Raw genomic sequence first — 13,525 nt, 5'->3', positions numbered from 1 at the left:
CTTTGCTTCTGTTTGAGTTACATTCCTCTGTACATGCATTAGTCTTCCCCCAAAACTAAGTTTATTACATCTTCTGGTCCTACACACTGGGATAGTGTCTCCGCTGTGATAGAACTGAAGTGTTCTCTAGAAGCCAGTGTGCAGACCTTCAGGGCTGCAAATACAGTGAAAATTCAGCCGGGTTGTATTGTTGCTGCAGAGCTGAATACAAATTAGGATAGTACCACTGAAACAAGTTTTAAAAGCAGCAGTACCAATTAGACTTATGTTGTTAGGTTGGCAATATGGACAGAAATAAATTGTCATTCTTGAGCTTGGTAAGACACCTTAGCCCTCAGGTATAGAGTTGTAAGAAATCTCTGTATTGTGCTCTTAGAGCAAAAAATTGTTAGTAGCAGAACTTCTCAAGAGAATGATGCAAATGCAGATATGAAACTTAAAATGCTGGCTTTGTCTGATTTGTACTTGACAGTTGTAGCTGCAGCTTATGAGTGAAAAAGAAAAAAAAAAAACACCTTTCCAGAGACTGAACATGATAGGTCATCAACTGCAAGGAGTGCAATTTCTTATTTCCAATGACTTTGATATTGCACTCCTTGCAGTTGATGACCTACAGTCTTGTTCAAACAGGCACTTTATCCTTAACAGACACTGAACCAACTGCTGTTGCTGCATAGCTTCCACATTATTAAGAGTCCATGTTGTGGCTTCAGTATTTAATTCTCAAGAATGATAGCCTCGTGCTGCTGTCAGGTGGCCTTTCCTGTTCATAAACAACTTGAGTGCATTAGCTGCAATCTGATGCCCCAAAATGATGACCACAGCTCTGTGCAAATTTCCAGAGCACATTAGGAGCAGAGGTGCTGCCTGGGCATTTCAATGCAGTTTTGGTGTGATAAAGTTACTGCATACTTTGAAGGTAAAGGATAGTGTTTCACTTGCATCGTTGCTTAGGATTCAGATTAGAAATGTGAACCCTATTTGGTAAGCATCAGAGTATGTTACCTATTAATTCATTTCAGTTAATTCAGTAGCATAACTCTTTGTGTGGGATTGATGAGAAACGGAAGTAGGATTTTAAGCACTGAACTGTTTTCCCTTGATCTGCTCACTTGTCATTTTCTTAGAGAAAGAAGGGTAATAACTTGCAAAGTATTTTAGTTGCAAACTGAGGGCTATGAATGATTAAAATATATCAGGGGAGGAAGATTGTGTGGCCCTGTAGCATTAGCAGAAATACTGTGTTATCCCTATGTTACCAAAAATCCAAAACACCCCCTCTGGTCAAAGGACTTATGAGCCTGAAGTAAGAGAAGGTAAATACACAAATGTGAAAATGCTGATTTAGAAAGATGGGTAGATTAAAAAAAAAAAAAAATTAATAAAGAAAAGCACATCAAGGTTTCTTCTAATTGTCCTTAAGTTAACAATCAGCGTCCTTAAGCTAAAAGCTTCTAAGCTAAATTGGGGGAAAGGGTTAATACATATCCGTAATACACAAATTCTGAATGTATATACACATTTTTTGCCATATCAGTAAGCTGACAAAGCATAATTTCACAGGCTTGGTGTGTAGTCCCTCTAAGTACAACTCTCCTACTATTACATCCTTGAACGTGTCCTAAAATTATGTAGCTTTCTATCAAGACGGATGGTTGTCCTGCCAGTTTGTTCTCAGATGGGTCAGGCTTTCAGACGCCTGTTGAGAAAAATGAAGGGAAAGTACACTGTTAATATATGAAGGCCGTTATTATTCCCCTGCATCCTGGCTGTCAGTCAGGTCTTCTCTATCAGCCTTATAAACACAGAACTGATTAAAATACCCGTGTCCATATGATTGTCCATATGACTGCTCTACCCCCTCCTTCCTCTCCACCTCTGGAAGATAAAGGCCTACCTGACTGCAGCTTTGAGACTCTGATACCAGTCATTAACATCTTGCTGGTCACTGGACATCAACAACAGCGTCTTGTGTGGGAAGGAAAGCTGAAAGACAAACAGAATTGACTTGTCCCTGGATGCTGATTTCTGCCGTTTTTTGCCAATAGTTAGAGAAGTTTAGCATTGATACTGGGGGAACCCAGTGTCCGGACAGTACAGAGCAAGTGCCAGACTTCCAGCTACAAATGTCAGCTTGGTTTGACTTGACAAGGTGTTTGGAAGTCGGCAATACCAGTCTGTGTATGCTGTCCGTCCAGTTTTCTGCCTTATTCCGAGCTGCCTCTAGAGGTCCCTCCACTACCACCAATGCAAATTCACAGCTTAACCAAGAGTTCCTTTCCATGGCTTGCAAGGAGTGAGCCAACAGACCCCCACGTGCTGCAACCTGGGAAGACCTGAACTTAAAACGCCCACCTATGGCATTAGTCCCAGTCAGAGACCCTGCAGTCCCCAGGGGGTTGGATGCATTAGCAATGTCCATTGTGATAATACCATCTCTCTGCTTTCTCCGTTCTTCAGAGTTTTCTCTCACATTCCGTGATCACTAATGTTGTGTATTGCCCATCATGTGGCTGTAGGGCTATTCCCAAAACACGTTCTTGGATGAGGGCATGTCAGAGTCTGATCAGACCCTCCTCACGTGACCTATGTGGAACAAGCAGCAGCCTGTACGCAGTGCTCAGGAGGGCCCACACCAAAGGGAAAAAAGACAGCCTACATCACCCAAAAAGAATGAGCTTTTTGCATTTACCATTGTCACCACTTGTCGTCTCAGTCCTGCTGCTGCTGAGACAGCTAGAGACTTGCTTTGCGAGCCTGACCCCCTGATGCTGCTGCCAAGAATACTTACACTGAGGAGCCCTCCCTGGCTCTGTGTGTGGCCAAACACTTTATCCACCTCACACTGGTGAAGTGGGTAGAGAGCTGTGCATGCAAATTTGTTCGAGTTTAGTGGATGAAGTGGGTGGCAGGGTTTTGTTGCAACGAAGATATCAGAAAAAAGGAAGAACATCCTGCGCTTCAGTTCTTTTCCCTTGGAAGGCACCACCAAAAGCCAGCCTTCTCGGATATACCAGCGCCCTAAGCATGGAAGGAAAATAAAGACAGTTGCCAGACAATCATTGGCACAAAAAAAGGATGTAAAACTACAAAAAAGAATACAATGAGGTACCCTGAGGCTACCAGGCTCTATATCCATTCCAGCCACCAGAAGGAGCTGAGCATCAGCTGGAACCTGCTCATCAGCAACCATGACAAGCAGTGATCACCCAAAACTTTTAATATATGAGGAACAGACTAGAGTTCTTATAAAGCTAGTATGTCAATTAAGAGGATACTATTATATGCAGATCTGTTCAAAGAGAAAAAAAACAAACTCATGTTTTCAAAATTGTATGCATACCTTTAAGTTAGCATAAAATGTCGGAAAGCATACCGTAAACAGCCTTAAATTGTGTCACCCAATTGTTTGTCATTAACAGCAAAACAGAATTTAACCTAAACTTTGAACGTTTATTATTTTCCCCAGTTTTGTTTGCTTGTGCATGCTAATTAAGATAAAATCATTTCAAAGATCATCTAACTATATACAGTTCTGTAGTAAACAAATAACAGAATGGAGATCACTGTAATGATAGACGCAAAGCAGAGACAAAATAAGGTATTAAATAAAAGGCTTGAATAGACAACCTTATTAACCTTCTCTTGTAGAATAGGGTTCAGTGTCACCTACCCATGAAATGACCTGCAATTAAATTAATTAAAAGGTAGAAAAATCAGCAGGAAAATGTTAATTAAAAAAAAAAATGAAAAACCTAGATGTAGGCAGTAATAAAAGCAAATGGCACCTACACAAAATTGAGTAATTAAAGCAATGCCTCTAACCCCAAGGATTATTGTACAAGATGGCCATCAACTCATGGGAGTTATGAAGACACCTGATAGTAACAAGATAATTTATAAAAATTTCAAAGCCAGAATATGGTATCTCCTGGTCTGGGAAACACTTCCCAGAAAACCTCAGCCATTTTTTTGTGCCATAGCATCTAGCTGAGCTAGTAAGTACATTTCACAGAGCAGCACAATATAAGTATGGATTGTCGTATCTGAATATGCTACTGTTACAAAATACAGAGGCAAGTGAATTGCTGCTTAGCTTACTCCACAGTAACTATGCCTCTTATCTGAATAAGAAACTGAGGGAGAGGAAAGTGAGCTGAAGGGATCAGTTCAAATTTAAAAAACAAATGAAAGGAAGGGGGCAGCAGTGTGGGACTGGGAACTGTTTCCCTCAGACTAAGTAAACTGTGATCAAATTAGCATACAGATTGAGCAGAACTGTCCTGGAAGTCTTGCGATATGGATCCACTTTCAGGATTCCCTGGGACACATAATTTAGAAAATTCTTGTGAAAGAAGGGCAGGGAAGCTAGAGATGGCAGAACAGTGTGCCATGTTAAAAGGTGATTCTAGTTAAAATAGTTTTCACCCTACATATGGAAGGCAGCAAGAAGAGCAGGGTCTCCTTACATTGGGAGCAGCAGACCTCAGTGATACCTGACTCCAAAACTCCAAACCCCTTTTCCCTGCATTTTGTCTTTTCATGTCTTCCATCCTAGTAATAGGATGCAATCTTCAAAGTTCTGCAAAAGTTAGTTTGTTCCTGCAAAAGTGAAGTTGTTGAGCTGGCTCAAAACTAGCAATAACCAGTTGCCTCTGACTCCCCCCCTTTCCCTCCCCCATTTCCAAACACACCTATTTTACTCCAGCTAATGGAAAACATAACAATCACAATTCTGTCTTAGAATCACAATTCTCTGTACTAGTATTAGTCCTAGTACATCTCTCAGAATATATGGAGACAATAAAAGTAGATCTTAATCTTTCTAACAATGTCCATCTCTGGTTTAACTATACTGGTTTTTACATTTGTTTTTCCCTTGGGGTGGTCTTATTAATTCTGTTACTCAAGGTAACTGAGTTATGTTTTTACTTATATACTATCCTAACGTGTCCAGGCACCACGACACATGCACAGTGCTTAGTATAAGCAGAGCACACCTGTGTTAGCTCTTTCCGCTAGCATCACCAAAAGGATTCTAAGCAGAACAGGAAACAGAATTGTAAATCAATCTGTACATTGACTTAGCATCTTGAAGAATAATAATCCATGATAAATAGGCTTTTTTTCTACTTTCATCCCCAAATCCACCTGTAGAAAGTAAAAAGTACGACCGAATTCACAGATACCTGGAGGCGCATCTTAGAAACCTTTACACACCATGACTTCAGTGCTCCAAGTGCCGCATTGTTTCTAGATGATCTTTGCAACAGCAGCATTTATTGAGGGTGTGCAGGCATGGGTGAAGCCTGAAGTGGCCATTTCATAATTGTCCAGACCAGTCATATTTCTCATAATGTTCCATATGTAGCTTGGAGCACCTCCCACCAGTCCAGGTTACCCAAAGCCCCATGCAGCCTGGCCTTGAGCACTGTCAGGGACGGGGCAGCCACAGCTTCTGTGGGCAGCCTGTGCCAGTGCCTCACTGCCATCTGAGTAAAGAATTTCCTCCTAACATCTAATCTAGACCTACCCTCTTTTAGTTTAAAGCCATCCCCCCTTGTCCTATCACACCAACCCCTGACAAGGAGTCCCCCCCCAGCTGTCCTGTAGCCCCCTTTAGGCACAGGCAGGGCACTGTAAGGTGTCCCCAGAGCCTTCTCTCCTCCAGGCTGAACACCCCCAGCTCCCTCAGCCTGTCCCCACAGCAGATCCTGGCCTCTGGATCTGCTCCAACAGCTCCGTGTCCTTCTTGTGCTGGGGGCCCCAGAGCTGGGTGCAGGGCTCCAGGTGGGGTCTCATGAGAGCAGAGCAGAGGGGGACAATCCCCTCCCTGCCCTGCTGCCCACACTGTGTTGGCACAGCCCAGGACACGGCTGGCTTGCTGGGCTGCAAGTGCACATTGGCAGCTTATGCCCAGCTTCTCATCAACCAACACCCCCAAGTCCTTTTTCTTGGATTTGCTCTCGATGCATTCTCTTTCCAGACCCAAGTGCAGGATCTTGCACTTGGCCTTGTTGAAGTCATGAGGCTGAGGATGCTCCGGGCATGGAGAATGCCCAGTCACACAGGATATCCTAAAGAAACCTTGTTATCCAATTAGATGATCTAACATGCCAATGCCTGTGACTTTATATATCTCAACTATTAGCACAAATACTGATTTCTGCCACGGCTTAACCCTTTTGGTAAGAGATGTTTCTTTTCATGTATAAGGTGTGAGCAGAAGTCTAGGGAATTTGCAACTCAAAATTAAAACAAAAACAAAAATAATATATCCCTCAGGAACTGAGATGAAGGCAAGCCTACCTCCAGATAAAGGCAAGCCTATCTCCAGTTAACTTAACTGAGCAGAAGAAAAGCAGAGATGTCTATAAGACCCACCTGCAGTCAACAGCTGGGTCTTCCGTCCTTTGAGGAGCTTTTGAACACGAAGTAGCTGCAGTGAATTCTCTCTCTTACGAACAATGTCCTGGACCCATTGAGATACCTCAGAAGCAGATTTCACAGTCTCTGAAACAACAGCAGGTTATCACAAATGGGCATGTACTACTGCTCATCCAACTTGCTGTGAAAAGATAGATGAAATGAGGAAGCAAATATTTTAAAACAAGTATCAGTTAACAAGTTTATTCAATAATTTCAGCAGGAGATTGCAATGGAGGACCAACCCACTAGGTTTCCCAATCAGTCACTCTACATTCCTATTCCCTGTGTATTCTCAGGGGTACCTTCTGAGCAAGATTGTAAAGGAAAATAGTAATGCACTAGAAACCCAGATAAAGATTTTTCTTCCTGTAGAAACAGACAAAATATGCAAATTGAAATGCCAGCAAGGAAGCTAGCACTGATCAAAATGCCAGCATTCACCGGAGAAATTAAAGCAGTAGCATTTACAGACAAAATCATACTTGCAAGTTTCTGGTACTCAGCACTGTCTGGGCTGGTGTTCTCCAGCAGGTCTCTCAGAAAATGCTTGTACCTAAGAGAGAAAGAGCAGTTTCATTTCACAAAGACACACCAGGAACAGCAGCATCCCCTGTTAGTGACAAAATGATGAATACTCCATCAGGAGATGGAGTACACACCTTTAAGTGGAACCAAGCAGCTTTTGTTAAGACTTCTTTGATCACATTCATTTTATCTTCAGATTTGTCAATTACATTATCCCACATACTTTATACTTTTGCAAGCCTTTGGCGTTTCCTGGGGAGCTGGTAAGAACAATCTCACATATTACTTAAGTTCATGAGACTCTAGAAGTCTTCAACATTCACATAACGTCTTCAATAAAAAGACAAATTGAACTCTTTGAACTATTGTGTGTTTTTTTTGTGTGTGAATAGAAGCATTCATACCATATGTTCTCTGCCCACACAAGAAAATAAAGGCATTTCAATAACTACCGGGAAACGCCTTTTTTCTTTTTTCCTCTCCAGTCTTTACCAGAAAGGATCAGATCTCTGCAAATGCTTTCTCCCAATAAAGCAAAACTATTTTCAGTCTGAAATGACAGAAGAAATACCACATGGAACAGATGCGTAAAATGGCAGAAGTCTTATGACCCGCAGCATATGTAACAGAGTTCTGATGAAACTTCAATATGAAAGAGCTGATTAATGAAAAAATTAGACGTTCTGTTAAAAAGCCACCATTTTTCCAAACAGTTGGACAGCAACAAATATACTGCTGTTTTATGTATTCAAATGAATGATCCAAAGAATTACAGCAATAATGAGAGCTTACATTTGTATCTGCCAAGCTGATTAAAAACATTGTATAAAGCTATCTGAAAAACTGCACTATGCTCATCCCCAGTTATTTTCAAAGAAGCAAGGCTCTCAATCTCTTAATGGTGCTTTAGCACAAATAAGACCATGATTAGAGAGCAGTTACTTGACTTACAGCAGCAGTATCCAGGTTCCCAGCAAACTACCCGGGCTCTGTATCACCCTCATACCCTCCCCAAAAAAGGGTAGCCACTGAGTGCATGCAGCACTCTTCTCATGCAGTCAGCATGCCTCTTCAAAGGACACCACAAGCAGAATGCAGTAATCCAGACTGGATCTGTCCAGGCTCAGACAGCTGTGACAGGCACCAAATATGAGGAAAGCATGCAGTCAGACCCAATAACCATACATGGGGGGGGAAGTTCCCCTGACTTCATTAATCTTATCTCTCTCTAAAAGCAACCATCCACAAGAAGAGTCGCAATGCTCCACATCAGCAATGTGCACAAAAGCAAAGCAAGACCTTCTCTAGCTGAGAGCAGCGCTTCCGCAGTGCTTCAGACAGCCTGCTTTTATTTAGGTCCCAGCTTCAGTCACGAATTGAGATGCCAGACAGCCTTCACTTGAATTCTACCTGAGAGCTAGTTGAAGATCTTATGAGCTTAAGAGCCAGAGCTAAACACAGCTACCCCTCTGCATCATTTTCCATCCACATACACTGATTCCACTTCACAAGCACATCTTCAGGATGGTTTCACTGCAATCTATATGCTCCAACTTGGAGATATATGCTATTAACAAGATACTATTATGTGCCTTTTTCCCTTCTCATACTAACACCTTGAATTGCTTGCTTACTGTTGCAATCTCTGCAGAGGCAAAGGAAGCAAATCCTCTAGCTTCTTTCCTTGAAACTGAGGTCGAGTCTCTTGGAGCTTCTTAAAGCGTCGAAATGACTTATTTTTCCTCAACTGCTCCTGTGTGCAGCAGAAAAGGCATATTGCTTTGAGAGTGCAGAAATAAACATGCACTGACAAGAACCGCAAGTCAAGTGATTTAAACTCCAGATACAGCTTTCAGGACTTTGAAAGAAAGATCCATCTTTCTGAAATTTCTTGGGAGATAGACCATATGTGGAAAGGTAAGCGGGAAGGAAAACAATTTCATCTGAATTTCATCTGCTGTAGGAAAAAAAAATGGGAATGAAAAAGGAAATCCCACCGTTATGATACTCTTAGTGGTAGTGGGAAAGACTGGAAGACCTGGTAACTCTCCAGAAAGAGACCACTGTCCCATAGTGTTACCACTGCAAACTCTCCAGGCTTGCCAGTCAGGAAAGAGAGGGAGTTTAAACAGAACTCTCTGAGAAAGCTCTGCTTAGTGTGCGTACACACACACTCACACACAAATCATGCTTCAAAAATTTGAAGCTCTATATAGAGAGGTTCTCACTCCTCTATTATGACCAAAAGACTGAGAGAACAGCAGCAGCCCAGAAAAAGGAAGACAACCGACCACTCCAGACACAGAATTAAGTAAAGGGAAGGATGTAGTTGTTTCAAAGAATTGAGAAACAGAAGAGAAATCAGGAAGAGTAAAGGAGATATTTACCTTCAAGGTTTTATTCGCCTGTTCCAAGTTCTCAGCATAGTGGCCATAAAGCTCCAATTTCTGACAGAAATTTTCTAATCCCAGTCCTAAATTTCCTCTCTCCAGGTGAAGCGACAGAACCCTGCGCACAAGGAGGAAAGATAGATAGGCAGGGGTACGTTATTGATACAATTTTCCCAGCTCCATTTGGTCCACTCCTATGCTGACCTTCATTTGTCAGTCTCTACCTCACACCCGGCTTCTGTTCAGAATATCTGCTTAGTGACCAGAGTGAGCTACAGAAAACAACACATAAAAATACCATGCAGTAGTCTTACTGCACTTAAACCACTACGCAGAGAACAATGGGGTATCCAGATAAGTGGATGCAGATCAGCAGTTTCCTGTGTATTTCAGCAAGTGTCATCAAGGCTAGCAGTGTTAGAAGTGAATGCCCGTCTCACAAGATGTTAGCTTTATCCCCTGAAGTCTTACTTTCTCGTTCTCTCCATATCATTACGGGAGTAATTGCATCAGTCTTCTCACTTACTGGCTGGCCGAATATATGGATTCCAGGGGTCCAAATATGGTTTCCATTACAGCAGGTTTAAGCGTCCCTTTGGCCTTTAAAATTGTCACAAAGAACTAAGAAGGAAAGAGAGAGAATTTCAAACAGCTATGATTCACAGGTCACTCAAAGGTCATTCTTAGCACACAGCAGAAGCAAGAAGTTGCAGCCTAGACACTTGAGCTCCAAAAGATATCAGATATCATGGGCACCCACCTAAAATACCTATCACCAGATGTAAGCCATCTTGTTAACTTTGACCGTAACTGTAAACACATGGAGCAGGACTACATTGACTGAGTGAGTCTGTTTCAGTATTCCTAGATGCATCTGTTTTTAACAACCTGGTTCGTAATCTATCTTTGTCTCCACTGTGCTTCTATGTTTCATACATCGTAAGCATCTTAAGCCAAGGTCCCTGTACAACCAAAACTTAAAAACTTATGACTGGGTGAGGACCAAAGCCAAGGGGACAGAAAACACAAGCTAGCTGATGTTGCAAAGGAAGTAAAAGACAGAAGAAAAAAAAAAAAAAAAAGAAAAAAAAAAAAAAAACACCTTTCAGCCTCCGCAATGTGAAAATGTGAAGAGCTGGCTGCTTGCTGTAGAGAAGCAAAGTCCTGCTCTGTGACCCTTCCCCACAATACCAGAAATAAGTATGTGCTGCCTGAAGGTACCAATATACCAGAGGGGCCCAGATACTCACTGTGATCACCAAATCCAGCTGCTCAAGGTATTTGTGCTCAGTTTCCAGCAGCTCCTTGGCGGTCCGGCTGCGTTTTCTCTCCCAGCGAGCCCTCTGCTCTTCCACAACGTCTGCTCCAGCCATAAGTAGCAGGGGTGAGCCACTCATGATGGTCTCAGAGCTGGCAAACAGAAAGATAACCACTCCTGAGAGCCAAGAGAGATGGACACACAGCAAACACGCAACCTGGGCCATAGGGTAGGATTCTGAGCTCTGTGCTTTACTGTGGAAGGAGGGAAGCCAGTTACCAGTAAAGGCCATAAACAGTTTCCTTCTGTGTTCCTATTTGTGCTACAGCAGCCCTCCACCAACCAGAGGAACAGACTGCAAACAGTCCCACCAGACTGCAAACACAAGATAAGTAGTCCATTACAATGTATCTGTAAGCGAATCTCAAGCATACAATCCCACCCGCTTTCCTCACCCACAAGCCACTGCTTCCCGTGCTTCATCCAACTCTTCACATATAATTCTCAATAAACCCACGGAAGTTGGTGGGTGGAAGACGTACTGTGCATAGGAGCAGAAAACAGCCCTAAAATATTTGTTGGGGGAGGAGGATAAATGGAGGGCAAGCACAGAAAGGGAGGGTGTAGAGTGAAAGCGCACTTTTGTTCATTTTCCCCTGGAGGATCCCCCAAAAAGTGAGTGGCTTGCATTGTTATTTTCCAACAGCAGTTTGTGGTTTAGGAAATGAGCATCTGCTGTGAATCACACCATCCACAACTGGCTTCACTGCTGTTCTTCTCTTTTGCAAGAGTATCACAGCTACATTAAACAGAGAAACAGCTTCTTTTATCACCTTCTCTCAGAGAAAGACGCATGCACTACCAGAGCATTGCTTAAATCTTGCTCTTTCTTTTGATGAAAAGGCAGAGCAGCCTGTTACACACCTGCCACAGCATGAAGTCTGTGGTTTCTGGGGAAGTTTGCCTCCCTGTATTGAGCTACCTTCACAAGAGTTCTGGCTCACACACTTTCAAGCTGCACTAGCACAGAAAGGTAAGTTGTTTGTGAGAAGTGAATCTGTCAAATACAGTCTTCCAGTGACACTTCAGATACCTGAATCAATAAAACAAAAGTTTTGCACAAAAACAGTATGGAGTCTCATTTAGTATGTTCACAAAAGTCCAGATAGCTGAGAGACACACAATATTTTCTAGTAGCAAGAATTTCTCCAGAGGTTTATTCTCGCATTTTTTCAGAAAACAACCACAAGCCTAGCTGTGGCCAGGCCATTGTCAAGACCGGACACTGCTAATAGCTGGAGAAGTAGCACTAAGCTACAGCTTAGCATTAGCGTGTTGTTGCAAAGTACTCACAAAAAAAGCAGGCTAAGACGCTACCATTCAAAGAGTATTTTTAGCTAGCGTAAATTGCAGTCCCAACTGTGAACTCTTTACCTTTTGCAGCCAACTTTCTGAAAAAACAAAACACCAGAACAACAAATCCACACCACGTTTGACCATCTATTTTAATATATTAAATTCTGACTCTTTCAAGTCTGTTGGGTGAGAGTTGTCTGGAACCTCTGTGTAGACTATAAACTACTTCACATACAAGCAATCTAAGTACATCAGCTTGTTTCTTTCTCGTCAAACTCAGAATAGAAACTATTGAATAGTTGGGTTTTTTTTATAGAATCAACTACTTCATGATGCTCTGCTAACATTCAGTGACGTTTCTAACTTTACTATTTATAACATCCTCAAAAAACAAAAAAAATCTCCCTTTGTTATCTCACACCAGCCACTCTTCATATTTCTCTGAAGTGTCAGCAGCCTAGTGGGTCGGATCCAAAGGCCACAAGGTCTTTGCAACCTGTCTCCAAGGACAGTGACGTTCCCAGGTGCTTGTGCTCCACACACCCCATTTTCTTACTGCTGCACCTCCACCAGCTAGGAACCTGTGGTTTTTTTTTTGTTGTTTTTGTTTTGCTTTTTAACCTTTGAAAGAGATTGAGGAGTCCTGGCAGGCCATCTTGCAGTTAGGACTAATTGCGAGTCCCACGAGCTGCAGAGCAGAGCATTCCTTATGCAGCTCACAGGATCCCTCAATTTGGTCCCCTTCTGTAGATCACGGTGAGCTTGTGCCTGCCTGCAGCCCCTCTGGAACCTCTTACAGAGCCCCTTTGTATCTGACTCCATCCCTTGAGGGCCTGGGAAGCTGCAGGACTGTGCTACAGACCTCTTCCTGGCCTGGCCAGGGCAGCACCAGGGTGAGATGCTCCAGCCTTCGCCCTGCCACGTGCCCACTACCACCAGGCAGCATCCATCTCGGACACCTTCAGGGCACCCAAGGGTGCGTTGCTCCACACCCTCAGGCACCTTTGTGGCACCCAAGGGCTGCTCACCCTCCTCCAGCTCCCTGTTTTCACAGGTTTTGACTTGCTTGTGGTCACCTCCGTCCTTCTGCTCCCCAAGAAGACAAGTCAGGAAGACTGGAAGAGGCTGCGGGAAGGCACCCCCTTGAAGAAACCTTGCGCTTCTCCAGCCCCACCACCCTAGTGAAACAACGCGGGTTACTCTTATCTCCACTCTCCCTCTGCTGCCAGTTTGGAGCCGAAGCCCCCATTTTGACACCAGGACGGGGCGATCCTACAGCCGAGCTGCAGCTGGCCGACAGACCCCGAGGGGTTTGGGGCCACTTTTGTCCCACAGCTCGCCCCACAGACCCCCGGGGGCTCTCAGCGCCCCCATCCCCTCAGCGAGACCCCGCGGTCGCCTGGTGCCGGCTCCCGTCCCCTCATGGCTCCCGCCCCCGTCCCCCCCTCGCCTCACGCGGCCCCGCCGCCCGTTACCTGCCCCGGCCCCGCGGCCACCGCCCCGCGTTCAAATGGCGGCTCCGCCTCACAGGGCGGCCCCGGGGCGGAGCGGTGGCAGCGGCGGGGAG

The 13,525-nt window shown here is 43.8% G+C and overlaps 1 protein-coding gene across 2 annotated transcripts; it reads right to left on the bottom strand.

Moving 5' to 3' along the window:
* Positions 1-1,565: 1,565 nt before the first annotated feature.
* Positions 1,566-10,741, bottom strand: ARHGEF39 (Rho guanine nucleotide exchange factor 39; the record flags this gene model as incomplete). 2 transcript variants are annotated; one of them, XM_084304777.1, is made up of 8 exons in its annotated part: positions 1,566-1,699; positions 1,898-1,986; positions 2,792-3,021; positions 6,385-6,513; positions 6,912-6,982; positions 8,589-8,707; positions 9,342-9,462; positions 9,871-9,939. In XM_084304777.1, 8 exons carry the CDS (start codon positions 9,915-9,917, stop codon positions 1,684-1,686), a joined length of 822 nt encoding a protein of 273 aa, XP_084160903.1. The 2 variants fall into 2 exon arrangements, with proteins under 2 accessions (XP_084160903.1, XP_084160902.1); XM_084304776.1 differs by lacking the exon at positions 1,566-1,699 and adding an exon at positions 10,595-10,741 and having other exon boundaries at positions 1,894-1,986; positions 9,871-9,965.
* Positions 10,742-13,525: the final 2,784 nt, after the last annotated feature.

This window comes from Netta rufina, assembly GCF_964035555.1.
Source record: "Netta rufina genome assembly, chromosome: Z".
Taxonomy (NCBI): Eukaryota; Metazoa; Chordata; class Aves; order Anseriformes; family Anatidae; genus Netta; species Netta rufina.
Note: the sequence above shows the minus strand (reverse complement) of the source record. Positions and strands in the feature narration are given on the sequence as shown.